Source organism: Synchiropus splendidus, chromosome 16 (assembly GCF_027744825.2).
Source record: "Synchiropus splendidus isolate RoL2022-P1 chromosome 16, RoL_Sspl_1.0, whole genome shotgun sequence".
Lineage (NCBI taxonomy): Eukaryota > Metazoa > Chordata > Actinopteri > Syngnathiformes > Callionymidae > Synchiropus > Synchiropus splendidus.
This window is the reverse complement of record NC_071349.1, coordinates 15,170,680-15,185,361: the sequence shown is the minus strand read 5'-3', so window position 1 is coordinate 15,185,361 and position 14,682 is coordinate 15,170,680. Positions and strand designations below refer to the sequence as shown.

The 14,682-nt window shown below is 45.8% G+C and overlaps 4 protein-coding genes across 5 annotated transcripts; all 4 read left to right on the top strand.

Annotated features, from left to right (window-relative positions):
* Nucleotides 1-27: 27 nt before the first annotated feature.
* On the top strand, nucleotides 28-1,419 carry acyp1 (acylphosphatase 1, erythrocyte (common) type). Of its 2 annotated transcripts, none has more exons than XM_053844880.1 (3): nucleotides 28-91; nucleotides 871-958; nucleotides 1,066-1,419. In XM_053844880.1, exons 2-3 carry the CDS (start codon nucleotides 878-880, stop codon nucleotides 1,279-1,281), a joined length of 297 nt encoding a protein of 98 aa, XP_053700855.1. In that variant the 5' UTR covers nucleotides 28-91; nucleotides 871-877; the 3' UTR covers nucleotides 1,282-1,419. The 2 variants fall into 2 exon arrangements, with proteins under 2 accessions (XP_053700855.1, XP_053700854.1); XM_053844879.1 differs by lacking the exon at nucleotides 28-91 and adding an exon at nucleotides 702-796.
* Nucleotides 1,420-1,562: 143 nt separating this feature from the next.
* Nucleotides 1,563-6,147, top strand: mlh3 (mutL homolog 3 (E. coli)). The gene is made up of 13 exons (XM_053844872.1): nucleotides 1,563-2,469; nucleotides 2,528-3,787; nucleotides 3,943-4,044; nucleotides 4,113-4,189; nucleotides 4,249-4,353; nucleotides 4,407-4,476; nucleotides 4,537-4,605; nucleotides 4,673-4,772; nucleotides 4,863-5,022; nucleotides 5,090-5,113; nucleotides 5,171-5,249; nucleotides 5,780-5,931; nucleotides 6,001-6,147. The coding sequence occupies exons 1-13, from the start codon at nucleotides 1,743-1,745 to the stop codon at nucleotides 6,070-6,072; spliced, it is 2,997 nt and encodes a 998-aa protein (XP_053700847.1). The 5' UTR covers nucleotides 1,563-1,742; the 3' UTR covers nucleotides 6,073-6,147.
* A 908-nt stretch (nucleotides 6,148-7,055) lies between these two features.
* Nucleotides 7,056-11,289, top strand: fosaa (v-fos FBJ murine osteosarcoma viral oncogene homolog Aa). The gene is made up of 4 exons (XM_053845353.1): nucleotides 7,056-7,241; nucleotides 7,666-7,860; nucleotides 8,054-8,161; nucleotides 9,944-11,289. The coding sequence occupies exons 1-4, from the start codon at nucleotides 7,170-7,172 to the stop codon at nucleotides 10,604-10,606; spliced, it is 1,038 nt and encodes a 345-aa protein (XP_053701328.1). The 5' UTR covers nucleotides 7,056-7,169; the 3' UTR covers nucleotides 10,607-11,289.
* Nucleotides 11,290-11,537: 248 nt separating this feature from the next.
* LOC128747513 (jun dimerization protein 2-like) lies at nucleotides 11,538-14,333 on the top strand. The gene is made up of 4 exons (XM_053845442.1): nucleotides 11,538-11,660; nucleotides 12,669-12,868; nucleotides 12,978-13,082; nucleotides 13,668-14,333. Exons 1-4 carry the CDS (start codon nucleotides 11,546-11,548, stop codon nucleotides 13,860-13,862), a joined length of 615 nt encoding a protein of 204 aa, XP_053701417.1. The 5' UTR covers nucleotides 11,538-11,545; the 3' UTR covers nucleotides 13,863-14,333.
* The last annotated feature ends 349 nt before the right edge of the window (nucleotides 14,334-14,682 follow it).

Sequence of the window (14,682 nt, the reverse complement as noted above, 5' to 3'; positions counted from 1 at the left end):
GCATCAGCCTGACCACTAGATGGCGGTGTTTCTTTGCGCCAAAACGTACGAAGAAGACGGAGCTGAGGAAGACTGGCAGCTTGAGCTTCAGGTGATACATTTCCAAACATTGGTCTGTGGTCCGTGATTCACCATCGGTGCTTCATACTAATGCGCGTGACTTAAACGTATTTTGTTTTACATTCAACGCTTTTAATCCGTCGTTTTTGAGGCACCAAACGCGATGCAGCTGTTATTGTTTCAAACACCGAATGAACGTCGTAGTAACTGAGTTAGACTTAGACTTAGACTTTCCAAAAACAAAAAACTATATGTCCAAAAAGAAATAAATATTGTCTATCTATCTATCTATCTATCTATCTATCTATATATATATATATATATATATATATATATATATATATATATATATATATATATATATATATATATATATATATATAATAAAAATAAATATACACAATATAAACAAATACACAGTGTTGCAGCTATTGTCCAACGTTCAGCAACCTGACAGCACCAGGAACAAAACTGTTCCTGATTCTGGTGGTTCTGCATCGGATGCTACGGAACCGTCTGCCGGTACGTGACTAGAAACACCTGACTGCATCGATCTCTGATGGCGTCATTCTCCTTTTATCAGTCACGAAAACCGTGATTCATCAAAGTTTCCAAACAAGCTCGCGCCTATAAAGTAGCCTTATCATTAAAACACTCACAAAAGCGCGAGGCCTTACTTTCCTCTTGATGAAATTGGCATTATTATTATGAAGGGAGAAACTTTAGGGTCAGCACGGTAATGAACCGGAACAGTAAGGATGATCATCACTGCTGGATGCTTTTTAAACCCGTCTTCTCCTTGTTTTCTAGAGGCGACATGTCTGGTGAAGATCTTGTGTCAGTGGATTATGAAGTGTTCGGTAGAGTCCAGGGTGTATTCTTTCGGAAATACACGCAGGTGAGTCCCACGTTCTCTGTGATGATGAAGAGATGATGGATATGTCCAAGAGGATCAACTGTTCCTTGGTGCTGACATTCTTGATGCTTCATCATGTTCTGTTCCAGGCAGAGGGGAAGAAGCTGGGCCTGGTTGGCTGGGTCCAGAACACCAGTGCTGGAACAGTGAAGGGGCAGCTACAGGGGAAACGCTCCGGAGTTGAGGAGATGCAGGCATGGCTGAAGTCCACCGGCAGCCCCAAATCCAAAATCCAAAAGGCCGAGTTCAGGAACGAGAAAACAGTGGAGAGACTGGATCATTCATCTTTTGACATTGTCAAGTGAATTTGCTCTGAAGCTATTTATTTATTTTCATTTTAGCCTGTGCTGCAGTGTATAATAATGTGTGGTCAATAACACTGGCTGTTCTTACTCCACAGCCCTGAATTCGTTCAGAAATACATAAAACAAGAGGTGACTATTTGTCCTTTGTTGTCCTTTCACAACTTTGTGCTGCATGAACATTTATGTTGCATTTTTAAATGCAGTGAGATTTTTGTTGTTGTATTTACACCTCCCGGTCTGAAGGTGGCACCCGAGTACCGCCTCTGCTGTTTATAGTCGTGGACCATAAACAACAGCAGACGCCAATTATACAGAAACTATACCGTGGCGTCATGGAGTAGCGGTGCTTCCGGGGCTCTTGTGATTTGTTAAATAAATATTTCTTCGCTTTTCTGGAGCTAAAGAAGCCGGCGAAGCTAGTTGGCTAATAGAACAGCAGCTGCTATGATAACAGGCTGGAGATGATCGAGTGTTTAGCCAGGGATGTGCAGGAGCAACTGCGGTCCAGTGTCGCGGTACCGTCGCTCCAGCAGTGCGTGGAGGAGCTGGTTCTGAACAGCCTCGATGCCGGGGCGACGTGCGTTGGGGTCCGCATGGACCTGGGGGCGTTCAAGGTCCAGGTCATCGACAATGGTGCTGGGATTGGAGCCGAGGACATGGAACGGGTCGGGAATCGGTACCACACAAGTAAATGCCGCACAGTGGACGATCTGGACCAGCTGAGGTTCTATGGGTTCCGCGGAGAGGCGGTGGCCAGTCTGGCGAATCTGGCTTCGCTTGTCGAGATCACGTCCAAAACCAGAACTTCAGCGAACACGCTGGTCAAAGTCTTCAAGCAGGGAAAAGGCTCGGATGTGTTCCAGTCAGACACGGACCGTCCGTCCGCCGGAACCACAGTGGTCATCTGCAACTTCTTCCACAACCTGCCAGTGAGGAGGAAGAGGACTGACCCGGTTCTGGAGGGGGAGCGGATCAGACACAGAGTGGAAGCGGTGTCTCTCATGCAGACCTCAGTGTCCTTCACCCTGAAGAACGACGCCACCGGGACCATGATGGTCCAGCTGCCCAAAGCCAGAGACATGTACCATAGGTTTATCCAGATCCACGGCTTGGCTCGGGCCCAGAAGCTGGCGGAGGTCCGACACAGCCGAGCTCAGTTTGAGGTGGTGGGCTTCCTCGGCAGGGAAGGTGAGTCAGAGTTCACCGCTTCGGTGTCTGGTTGCCATGGTAACATGGATCTCTATAGGTCACTACAACAGCCGCCTCCAGTATCTGTACATCAACGGCCGATTCTTGCTGAAGACGCGGATCCACATCCTGCTCAACCAACTCCTGCGACAGCTGGGCAGCACCAAACACAACAGCCCCGAGACGCTGAGCGCCACGCGGAGTCCCCGGCAGAAGCGCGGCCAGGAGCTCCACGCCGTCTACGTCATCAACATCACATGTCCTCGCTCGGAGTACGATGTTTGCTTGGAACCTGCCAAGACCCTGGTGGAGTTCAAAGACTGGGACGGGGTTCTGCTCTGCGTGGAAGAAATGGTCAAGTCTTTCCTAGTCAGGGAGAACTTAGACTCTGCTGTGCAAGATGATTCAGATGACGGGGATCCAGCAGAAGACGATCCTGGTCGAAATGGTGACACAGCCTCGCCAGACTGCTCCCGCTGGATCACGTTAGCATCCGAGACTGTTTATCGTAAATTCCAAAGTGAAACGTGTGAGCAGACAGAAGAACAGAAGACGACTTCAGCACCAGAGCAAGCTTCTGATGGAGAACTGGGTAACCTTCCTGAAGTGGAGGACAAAGATGATGAAGAACATGAACCCCAGAGTGACACAGCAGAACAAGAGGAAGAAGAGGAAACAGAACACAGGAGGATGCGTTTGTTGAAGGCGCACAGGTTCGACAGGTTACAGGCTACGGCCGCAGAATGTAGAAGTTTGTCCAAGGGCAAAAGGTCGGGTGAGGACCTGCGAGGACATGCAGCTCCAAAGATCTCCAGGTGTTGGAGGATCTCCTTGTCGAACCAGCTTGGGTCTCTGGATACTTTCAGAAGGCTCTATGGGAAACCAGAGACAGCGACGAGGAGTTCTCAGAGTCTGCTCAGTCAGAAGGTTCAGTCTGGGTCCGGGAAGGTCCTCAAAACCCCAACAGGTTTCCCATCTTCCTCACAGTTAAACCCCAACCCGATACTGTCCGGACCAAAACCGTCTCTGGCTGCCAAAGTGAACCAGCTGAAGCAAAACACTGGACCAAAGGAGGCCCAGAATGACGCCGCCGCTCAGGACGCCAACAACAACGCGGGCGGCGGTGAACCTGTCCAGGGTGAAGACCTGGACTCGGAGGGTTCCGGAGACTGGCTCCATCACTATAGCGCCTCCGCAGGACGGATGGTCTACGTGAACAGAAGGACCGGACTCAGCCGGTACCAGGAGCCCCAGGAGAATCAGGTCCACTGCACCAGCGACGTCACCAACTTGGCCGTCAGTGTTGTCTCAGAGGAAGGTCCGTTTTTTTGGATTGTTTAGATTTGTTTTCTTTGTTTACACAGTTTTATATGTTTTTTAATGTTGTGTCCTTTAGGTTGCGTGTCTGTGTATTGCCTGTGTGAGGGTGCATTGTAACGGTTTTGCTTTGAATGTGTGTATGTGTGTACAAAGGAGGAGAACATCGGTGCTACCCGTTCCAGAGAGACCTGGTTCTGCCCTTTCTACCCAAATCCAGACTGGACCGAGTTCTGAGTGCTGGGACGGGAGATAGAGGTGACATACGCACGCACACACCCGCACACACACACACACACAGTCTGAGACGGTCCTGGTGTTCTCAGGTGAGAGTTCCGTCTCCAGCTCGCTCTCCTCCATGTACTCCAAATGGCAGAACCCTGTGTTTGTGCTCCCCCCGGAGGTGAGTGCGGAAAGTACAGTAGTCCATCTTCGAGTTGGTCTGAGCTCTGTTGTGCTCAGGTGGGTGTCGACGTCTGTAGTGTCCAGACTGAGCGGCTGAAGGTGAAAACCCACAACATCCTGTTTCCATATCGCTTCACCAAAGACATGATCCCTTCCATGAAGGTGAGTCTTCTGTCTGACTGAGCTGTTTAAGAGCTGAAGATGTCCGTCCTCAGGTCATCGATCAGGTGGACAGGAAGTTCCTGGCCTGTCTGATCAACACCACCGAGGAAGGAGCGGGCGAAGGTGCGACTGGGTGAGTGTCCAGCGTTGCTGAGGCTGACTGGTGTGTCTGCTGCCGGACAGGAAACCTTCTGGTTCTGCTGGACCAGCATGCGCTCCATGAGCGGGTCCGACTGGAGACTCTGGTGGCAGGTAGACTGAAACCGACGGACGTTCTACACCCGAACAGGAAGTGACTTTTACGCCGCTGCGGTTTTAGATTCTTACAAAGACACAACAGAGGGACGACGGCTGAGCTCGTCCAATGTCGTTCCACCTCTGGAGGTTGAAGTTCCAGACGAGGAGCTGCGGCTGCTCAGGTGACCTTGTTGACGTCTACAGAAAAACATGAGGGTGAAAGGGTGGTGGAAGTGATGCAGCTCTGGATCAGAACGGTGATCCTCCTCCAGGTCGTGTGAGGACCAGCTGCGCAGTCTGGGACTGGAGCTGACCTTCCCGCTGACTCCTGACTCCCCCCTGCTGGTTCACTCCGTTCCTCTCTGCTTCCTGGAGAAGGAGAGAAACGAGGTGAAGAGGAGGAGAGCGTCTGTCATCAAGCCTCTGGTGGAGGTCAGTCCGTTCTCTTCTCTCCGTCCTGACACGGAGTTTCTGACCGGTCCGTGTTCTGTCCCCGCAGGAGTTGCTCCGGGAGCAGACGGAGGTGAGTCTGCGATGCTCCAGCAGGGGTCGACAAACACTGACTCTCTTTTTCTCGCAGCTACTCCGAGAGAGCGGTCGCGTGCGAGGAACGCTGCCACTGACGGTGCTCAACGTTCTGGCCTCTCTGGCTTGTCACGGTAATTCAAATGAATATAAAATAATCCTAATTTAATATTTTCTGTGTGGTCGGTCTAGTTTTTATTCATGCCAACTATTATTTTTAAAACGTAACTTTAATCAAATTAAATGTTATACAATAACAACTGTGATTAAATTTGCTAAGTATGATATGAATACCACATAAAAATATAAATTAACAAAGTGTGGACACTGTTTTTTCTTTGTTTTTTTTTTAAACAAAATGATGGAACACAGAAATAATGAGGTAATTGAGTATATCACACGCAACCTAAATGATGTGACTTTAACTTGAACATGAAAATAATTCAAGACTATGTAAATAAATGGGAAAAAAATAAGTTAATAATTATAAAGTATTATGAAATGGAAACACGTTATATATTATAACGAACATTTCACCTATAACACGTTATACGTTAGATATAACTTAATAACAAAAATATTTATATTAAACAAATGCCAACCTATACAGTTAAACTCGTGGCTGATTTTCCCTATATTTGATTATTATTTTTTTCATTGACAGGAGCAGTGAAATTCAACGACCAGCTAAGCAGAAACGAGTGCAGCAGCCTGGTGGCGTCGCTGTCGTCCTGCCAGCTGCCGTTCCAGTGCGCCCACGGTCGCCCGTCCATCACCCCGCTCGTCGACTTCCTGCATGTGGATTTACAGCCCGAGGTTCGAAGACCGTTCCGTGTGTAACAAACCGAAACGTACCTGGACTTAACTTAACTTTCTGACCCGCAGGAATCTCTGAAGCCGAACCTCCACAAGCTTACAAGAATGTACAAGTCCTGGCAGCTATATGGGAAAACATGACAACTCTGTCGCTGTAGTCATTTAATAAACTTTTGTTTTGTCTTTTTTTGTCGCAATCTGAGGCAAAATATTGATACTATGCTGTTGAGTAAGATGCTTTTTTGGGATACTGTCAAACAACGAGATCAACACAACAACAAGATACTTATTCACATTATTAAAATATTTATTAATGTTTAATATATATATATATCATATTATTTTAATATATAACAATAAATATTTTCAATTAAAAATGAAAAAATATAATTTGGTAAATATTGTAACATTCCGATAAATGGCTACGAAAAAATTGACAGTCAAAGATACTGAGTTGCGATAATACAATGGTAAGGTATAAAAGCATAGTTATAAGGAGATAATAAACACACAATACTGCGAAGCTAAGTCGAAGAAAACAGTAATTTAATGACAGTAATTCCATGACAGTAATGATCAATAAGGAGTTTCATTTTTTATGTATAACTGTATATGTTTTCATTTTTCGCAAAGCTTTTTTAGATGTTTCAATAAATAAAAAAATAATGGGAGGCGAGAGGCTCTGATCACGTGTCCTCGGCGCCGTCACGTTTTAGCCGAACAACAAATAAACAACAGATACATAAACAACGCATGGCCTTGAGTGTCACCTTAAACTGTGTATACGACCGATTAAAAGTATCGAAACCGGAAGTGATGGCTTGTGATCGGGCTCACGTTTCTCCCCCACGTTTGACATTTATGAAGGGAGGATGAAGCGCCGACGTTCTTCATCTCAGCGCCGTTGTTTTCGCCGCGGAATCAAACGTGACCTCGTGTTTTTGTTTTGTCGGCGATGAACATGAATGAAACCATGGACCCGAACACGTTTCTCTCCATCCCACGGACACGCAGTCCTCCCCTCCCCCCACTGGAGATGGTACATTCTCGGTTCATTCATAAAATTCTCGGCGAGCACAAAAGGAGGGGTTTGTGTTCTGCTCGTCCAGTTATACCAGGTATATACCTGGAGGAGAGACCCTCCGCTCTGGACCCTCCCCGCCCCCCTCACCCGCCTCTGATTGGAGATTTGTTTCATCCTGAGATCAGATTTGTTTTCCGAGGACCAGACGGCTGACATGGATCCAGTCACCTGTCGGACAGACACTCCAGCTGGGACGCCTGAGGAGTCCGGATCTCCTGCATCCAAGGTTCGTCCATCTTCTCTAACACATTTTCATACAACCAGCTCATTGTTGCGATAGAAGAGGGTGAGGTGGGGGTTGGTGGGGGTCTAATGAACCGCCTGTTGGTTCACATTTACGTTGGATTTTTTTCTATTTGAGGCGCCTGGGTGGGCTTTTGTGCGCTGGTTCTGTTCCCCGGGACTGTGTATGCAGCGGTTCATTGAGAAAAATAAATCCATTCAGGAGACTCCACAGCAGCCCTGCGTCAGTGCTGACGTCACACACTGGGATCAAGTCAAATATTGATCAGGAGAAGGCTATTTCTGGTCAAGAAAATGGATCTCAAGCTGTGCTTGTCAAACATCTGGAAGTGGCCCCCGCCGGGGGCCTCATTAAACCTGTCTGAAACACACTGTCTCCGGTGGTGAATTGCATTTTCCGTCCTCAGGGCTCGAGCGCTGAAGAAGCGTTTGTCCCGACAGTCACTGTCATCTCCTCCACCCCGGACTTGCAGTGGATGGTGCAGCCTACCATCATCACATCTGTCTCTCCCTCCCTGAGCCGGCAACGCTCCCACAAGGCGGCACCCAAATCAGGCGGGGGCAAGAGCAAGAATGCGGCCAGGAAGGCGAAAGCCGAGCAGGTGAGAGCTGCGAGCACATCTGGCTCCACGCCGGCTCCTCGGCTGCTCCTCCATTTATATTCAGGTCACTGCCAGTCTGCAACAAAGCTCTATTTTTAGACGCAGTGCAGCTAAACATGCTTCCTCTCGTTGGCAAAGAGGAGGGGGGGGTGATGAGATTCTTCCAGGTGGTAACTCAACGCTTCCCTTCCAGCTGTCTCCAGAGGAGGAGGAGAAGAAGAGGATCAGGAGGGAGAGGAATAAAATGGCGGCGGCAAAGTGTCGCAACAGACGGAGGGAGCTGACAGATACGCTGCAAGCCGTGAGTAAACAAGGATGTGTTCGCTCAGCTGTTGCTCACACCTGCTGCTGAGGTGCTTTATATTCTGTCATGGTCGCCGTGAGGGAGGACACGAACCTGCTGCTACATGACCCTTCACCTGCTGAGAATATTGGTCATCGCAGCTCCGCAGATCAGAAAAGCCAAGTGTAAACATGGGTGTCAGATTGATCTAGGACTGGTGACATGTTGTTAAAGAGTGAGGGACAGGGGCCAGGTTCAAGTAAACATCCATATTATTATCATATTATGATCCACCATGCTTGACTCTTGACCTGTTCTTTGAGACAATTGAAATCCTGCAACCATTGAGGAATTAGGCTCCGGGGTCCAGGCTTCAGTTGTGTAGAGAGGGGATTAAATATGAGCTTCTAATCCAGTTTGAATCGCACAAGCTATTTTGAAACCATAGTTTTATTTTGGTTATCCAGAACCAAATCCGAAATTCAGTTCATCATCGCCATAGAGTTGTAGTCGACCCTGTGAAACTCAAGACCCAGACTGGAGACGTGCTAGCATGTGCTAGCACTGGCGTGTAGCTTTATTTTGGTTATCCAGAACCAAGTCCGAAATTCAGTTCATCATCACCATAGAGTTGTAGTCCACCCTGCAAAACTCGAGACCCAGAGTTGAGACGTACTAGCATGTACTAGAACTAGCGTGTAGTTTTATTTTTGTTATCCACAACCGAGAAGCGATATCCAAAACCAAGTCCTAAATTCAGTTCATCATCGCTGTAGAGTTGTAGTCGACCCTGTGAAACTCAAGACCCAGACTGGAGACGTGCTAGCATGTACTAGCACTGGCGTGTAGCTTTATTTTGGTTATCCAGAACCAAGTCCGAAATTCAGTTCATCATCACCATAGAGTTGTAGTCGACCCTGCCAAACTTGAGACCCGGATTCGAGACATACTAGCACTGGCATGTAGCTTCATTTTGGTTATCAAGAACCGAGAACCGATGTCCAGAACCGAGTCCTAAATTCAGTTCATCATCACCATAGAGTTGTAGTCGACCCTGCCAAACTCGAGACCCAGACTCTAGACCATTGTTCCATTGATACCATTTCAGCTCCGGAAGACTTCTGTTTCCTTTGCAGTAAGAAGTAAACATGTGAGTCTTTGTGACTTATAGATTTATGCTTTGGCGTTCTGTGCTCAGTTTGAAACCAGTCTCCGTCTTGGTCACGCCCCCATCGCTGGTCTTCGATTAAAGTTATTTTCCGACTTTCTGTGCAACATGTCTTTATTTTTCTATTCTATCTAGTCTTTATTACGGTAGTTCTGCAATGAATTAAAACACTGATAGACACGGTGTATAACTGTACAAATCTGATTTAAGGATCTTGGTTATGCAGTTCTGGAATGGTGAAAAGACTAGTCAATAACAAACAGCTCCGGCCTCTAACAAATTCTATTGGTTTATCCCTTATAAGCCATCGCCTCTGCCCTAAAGGGATAAACCAATAGAGAAGTCCATTAGAGCATGTACTCATAGAACTGGAGTTACATCCAGGATCAGGAGAATTTGGACTCCATGTTGAGAAATATTTCAAGCTTCATGGGACGACTTATTTGCCGTCAAGGTCAATGTGATGCTTATGATTTAGGATTAAAATGGCTGCTTGGACATGAATAAACTGGCGCCATTCCTCAATAGCTAATCGCAGTTGTGCTACATCATCAGAAGCCATAAAACACCAAAGGTATTTACGTAGCCGATGCTAGTAATGCGTAACGTTCGTTCTTTGGCTCTGTGCTCAGGAGACGGACCAGCTGGAGGAGGAGAAGTCGGCCCTGGAGACAGAGATCGCCAACCTGATGAAGGAGAAGGAGCGGCTGGAGTTCATCCTGGCGTCCCACAAACCTCTGTGCCAGATGCCCGAGGACATGGAGAGCATCTTCCCGGAGCAGGCCTCATCTCCAGAACTCCCTCCCAGCCCAGACAGGATTTCAGAGGACAGTGCCCAGGAAGCTCCATCACTCCAGGACATGGACATTCCCAGCGACCCATCGACCGCCATTTCTGGGAATTCCGACATCTTATTATGCGCCAGCGCCGAGGTCAGCATCAACGACCTGGAGCCGTCTCTGGACCTGAAGGATGGACTGCTGGACAATATGCTGCCCAGCTTGGAGGAGAAGACCCCTCTGGAGACGGCGAGGTCGGTTCCCGACATAGACCTGAGCAGCTCTCTCGGCGTCTCGGACTGGGAGACCCTGTACAAGTCTGTGTCCGGCGACTTGGAGCCGCTGAGCACCCCGGTGGTGACCTCCACCCCGACGTGCAGCAGCTACCTGTCCGTGTTTACCTTCGCGTGTCCCGAGCTGGACTCACTCGCCGAGACGCTCGACACCCACAAAGGCGGAGGAGCCAAGTCAGAATCGGTCGACATTCTCAACTCGCCGACTCTCCTCGCCTTATAATGACGATCTCAGTTCCGTTTGGCGGAATGCCGCAGTGAAACCCGGAGAATACTTCTCGGAACCGACTGATGTAGCTGAAGCATGACTTCGATGTCAACTCGCATGCTGAGAAACATCATTGTACATGACGGCGTTACAGAGCCCTGTGAGGGAAACTCTTGCGTTTGAGGATGAGACGGTTTTCCCGTCAAGATGCTAGTGATGCTAACTGATAGCAACCAACTTCTCTCTGACGTTAGCTGCTAAACCTGAGCAACACAAGCAAAAACAATAGCAAAAAGAGGCTGGTGAATGAAACAAAACATCTTGATATGACTTATACTCTGTCGTATTTTCAAATATATATATAAATATAAACATATATATATATATCACATGTTTCCTTGAGACGTAATGTGATGTATGGTTTGGTGTTCTGGTGTCGGTAGCGTATCGTGTGGTGTCAATGTCGTATCTACACTTTCATCAGTGCCTGCAGTACCTCGACGTCATCGACCGTGGTTCCAGATCATTGTCATTATGTCCGAAGTTTTCCATGAAAACATCCAGTGCTGTAAACTATATGAGATAAACATACTGATCGAGATGTAACTTATGATTTATTTTTCTACCGTGACGATTTTGTTAACTTTATGACGGAGTTGAGCATCGAATGCCTATCTATGCTGCTAACATGTTACAATAAATCGGAAATCTGAAGTATGTTTTTTTCTTTCTGTTCCTCCCCATGTTGAATACAACCGATGAATAGTTAAGTTAAATTGACTTCAAGGGAGTCAGAGTGACCTGGCATCATTTGACATTGCTCCTGATATGTGTGTGTGTGTTTCAGGGAGGAGTTCTCTCTCTCTATTTCTCTCTCTCTCTTTCTCTCTCTCCACCCTCACGCAACTTCCAACATCTGCTTCAGCCCCACTTCCGCATTCCTGAATCCTCCAGATGGGGATCACGTTCAAAACCGCGCTGATGCAACGATCCCCACTCTTTAAAATCTACTCCCGACCGTCGTCTGAGCACAAGAAAGGGCTTTTGTTCCAGTCTGGACACAGTTCAGGTTTGCCAGCGAACTTCTTCTCTTAAGTCGCACGACAATGCAGAGCAGCGTGGAGTTCAGTTCGATGATGTCTGCGCAGATTAGTCATGCCTGCTCTTCCTATTCTCAAGCCGCACCGTGTAACTGTGCGTTTCTGACGATTGTTTCGGTGCAAAGACTTGAGTTTGTTCACATAAACTCTAACACTAATCCCGATGTGTTACATGATGCTCAAGTTTGCGTGCTGGAATCGTAATATTCATCAGAACTTGTTCATGAAGACACAAAGTTACGTAAGACACTAAAAAAAGAAAGAACTTCCGCTTTCGCTTTGTGTTTTTTTTCATGATTTAATACGCTTTAAATGATATTATTTAAATATTATTCGTAATGTTCTCTTTTCAAATCTAATATGTCGTGCTTTTTTTTAATACAAACACGTAGTTTTTGTATCAACATTAAGTGAACTTCTTAATCATAGTATTTTTGTACCTTTTAAATTATTATTTTTCTCTATTAGTTTGTTATTTGTGAAGTATGGCGTTGGATTCAAACTTACAGTTGGGTTTTGTCAGCTTGTCTTAACGTGGTCATAACAGGGTCGGGACTGTTTGTTCTTTTTACACCTTTTTTAAATTCTATTTTCTTCAATATATAATAATACAAGAGAAAAACACAATGGAATTTTTTTTTACATTTTTCTTCACTAAAACAACACAATAACAAAAAACAGTAACAAAATGAATAAAAACAATGTACAAAGAGTACAACACACACAAAAAACCCCTCAAATAAACAACAAAAAGGGATGCTAAACCAATGACAGCCAAGAATACACCAGTTTGTAGTAATAAAAAATAAGGATAACTCTAGATATCCGCGACTAGAATTTTAGTCCAAACCTTCTCAAATGTATTCAATGTATTTCTGATCTTCTCCAGTGTTCGGAGAAACAAAACTTGTCTCACCCAGTGAATATATAGACAGTAGGTATCCAGTTTAAATCGTTGTTTACGTTTGCTCTCCAAGTTGTGGTGGACACGATGCCTGGCCGGATCCCGGACCCCTCAGTCACAGCGGGTTCGCTGCCCAGTCTGGGATCCTTCAGCAGCATCTCACCATCCCTGCTGACCACCAAGCTCAAATACGAAGACCTGCATGAGTACAGAGCTCTGCTGCCCCCGCTTCACCTGCTCCATAGTTTTGGGAAGACGCTCATCAAGACAGAGGTGATGGAGAGCAGCTGTGGCGTGTGGTGTGTGGAGGGGTGACGTGCAGTGTACAGCATGACCGCCAGTAGTCACTGTTCTTCACAACTGTTGCTGCCTGCGTCCTCAGGCAGGAGAGGATGAGGAGCGGAGGAAGCGGCGGAGAGAGAAGAATAAAGTGGCCGCAGCTCGATGTCGCAACAAGAGGAAGGAGCGGACGGATTATCTACAGAAGGTGCACACGAGATACTGTTAAAATATCCTTATTTTATTATAAACAGATAATTATTATTTTCTAAGTACTGATAAATGTAATGTGTAAATAAATGTACATCCTTTTGGGTCATATATTTATTAAAAACCACATTCATTAATTCATAATAATCGAATAATTAATTCAGAATAATAGATGATCAGATTTTATATATATATATATATATATATATACACACACACACACACACACACACATATATAGAGATATATATATATATATAATCTCTCTCTCTCTCTTTCTCTCTCTCTCTCTCTCTATATATATATATATATATATATATATATATATATATATATAATCTGTTAAAAATATTGTTTAAACTGAAGGAACTTTTACTGGAATAAAAAATAAAAAGTGGAAAATGTAGTACTTTTTGCTCTCTTGCTATATGTTTATTTTTTTACTCTTTATATTTACGGCACTAAATCATTTATTTTTGAATTGTCAAAAACTTAAATGTGTAATGCAACATAATCCAACTACATTACAAAATAATGGCTGTACCAATTTTGGTTAAATGACTGACTTTTCTGTTGTTGGCAGGAGTCAGAGCGGCTGGAGACGCTGAACTCTGACCTCAAGTCCCAGATCGAGGAGCTGAAAGTGGAGCGGCAGCAGCTGATCCTCTTGCTTAACCGTCACCGTCCCACGTGTATCGTCAGCACAGAGGATGTCAGAGCCCCTGAGAGTGAGGGCGACCAAGTTCCACAGCTGCACCACGAGTCGGCGGGCAGCTAGCGGCGGACAGGAAGTGACCGATCAGGAGCACTTAGATTTGGAACTGGACTCAGAACTTCTGTACATGTCAGGAGAAGTGACCCGAATCACATTCATTTTATTATCTGCCATGTTTGCAGTTTCTATCTGTCACTGTTCACTTATCAATCAGATTTGGCAGCAAAACAGCTGGCTACACACTAAGATTCAGGTGGTCATAATGTTATGGTGAATTCACAGGAATATTTGTGGTTATATGTGAGAGGTTTATTTTCAAACTCAGTTACAGTTTCCCTATATCAGACACAATTTCATGTTGTTCATTGTGTACATTATTTTCCTGACATGCTTTGGTTGAACTTGCTTTTCTTTCTGTTTCATACTCTGGCGCAGGCGTCACAGAGACTCTACATAATACTTGCTACCGCTATGACGGCTGTTTATATATTTTCATATCGGATATCATACCAAGAAGTAACTTCAGGAAATAAAAGTGACATTTGTTATATTGGTGTTTGAATGGCAACCTGCTGTCTGGAGTTCCTCAGGGCTCCGCTTCAGGCCCACTTTCTTTCTTTAAATGCTATGCTGTGAAACAACTACAACTCAATCTGAAATTGTAACTGTTCTTAAAAAGCCAAAACATTACGACCGGTTGTCCTAGAGGACCAGCTGAAAGTGATGCTCTTCTGTGGGAGTCCATCATGTCACTCTCCCCTGGCCTTGATCCCGACCGGCTCCCCCGACATCATGCAGATTAACTTAATAGAGCGTCTACACTCTGACACTGTGAGCATGAACGCTTCTGTGTGACTCCTGATCTCACACACACACTTTTGAC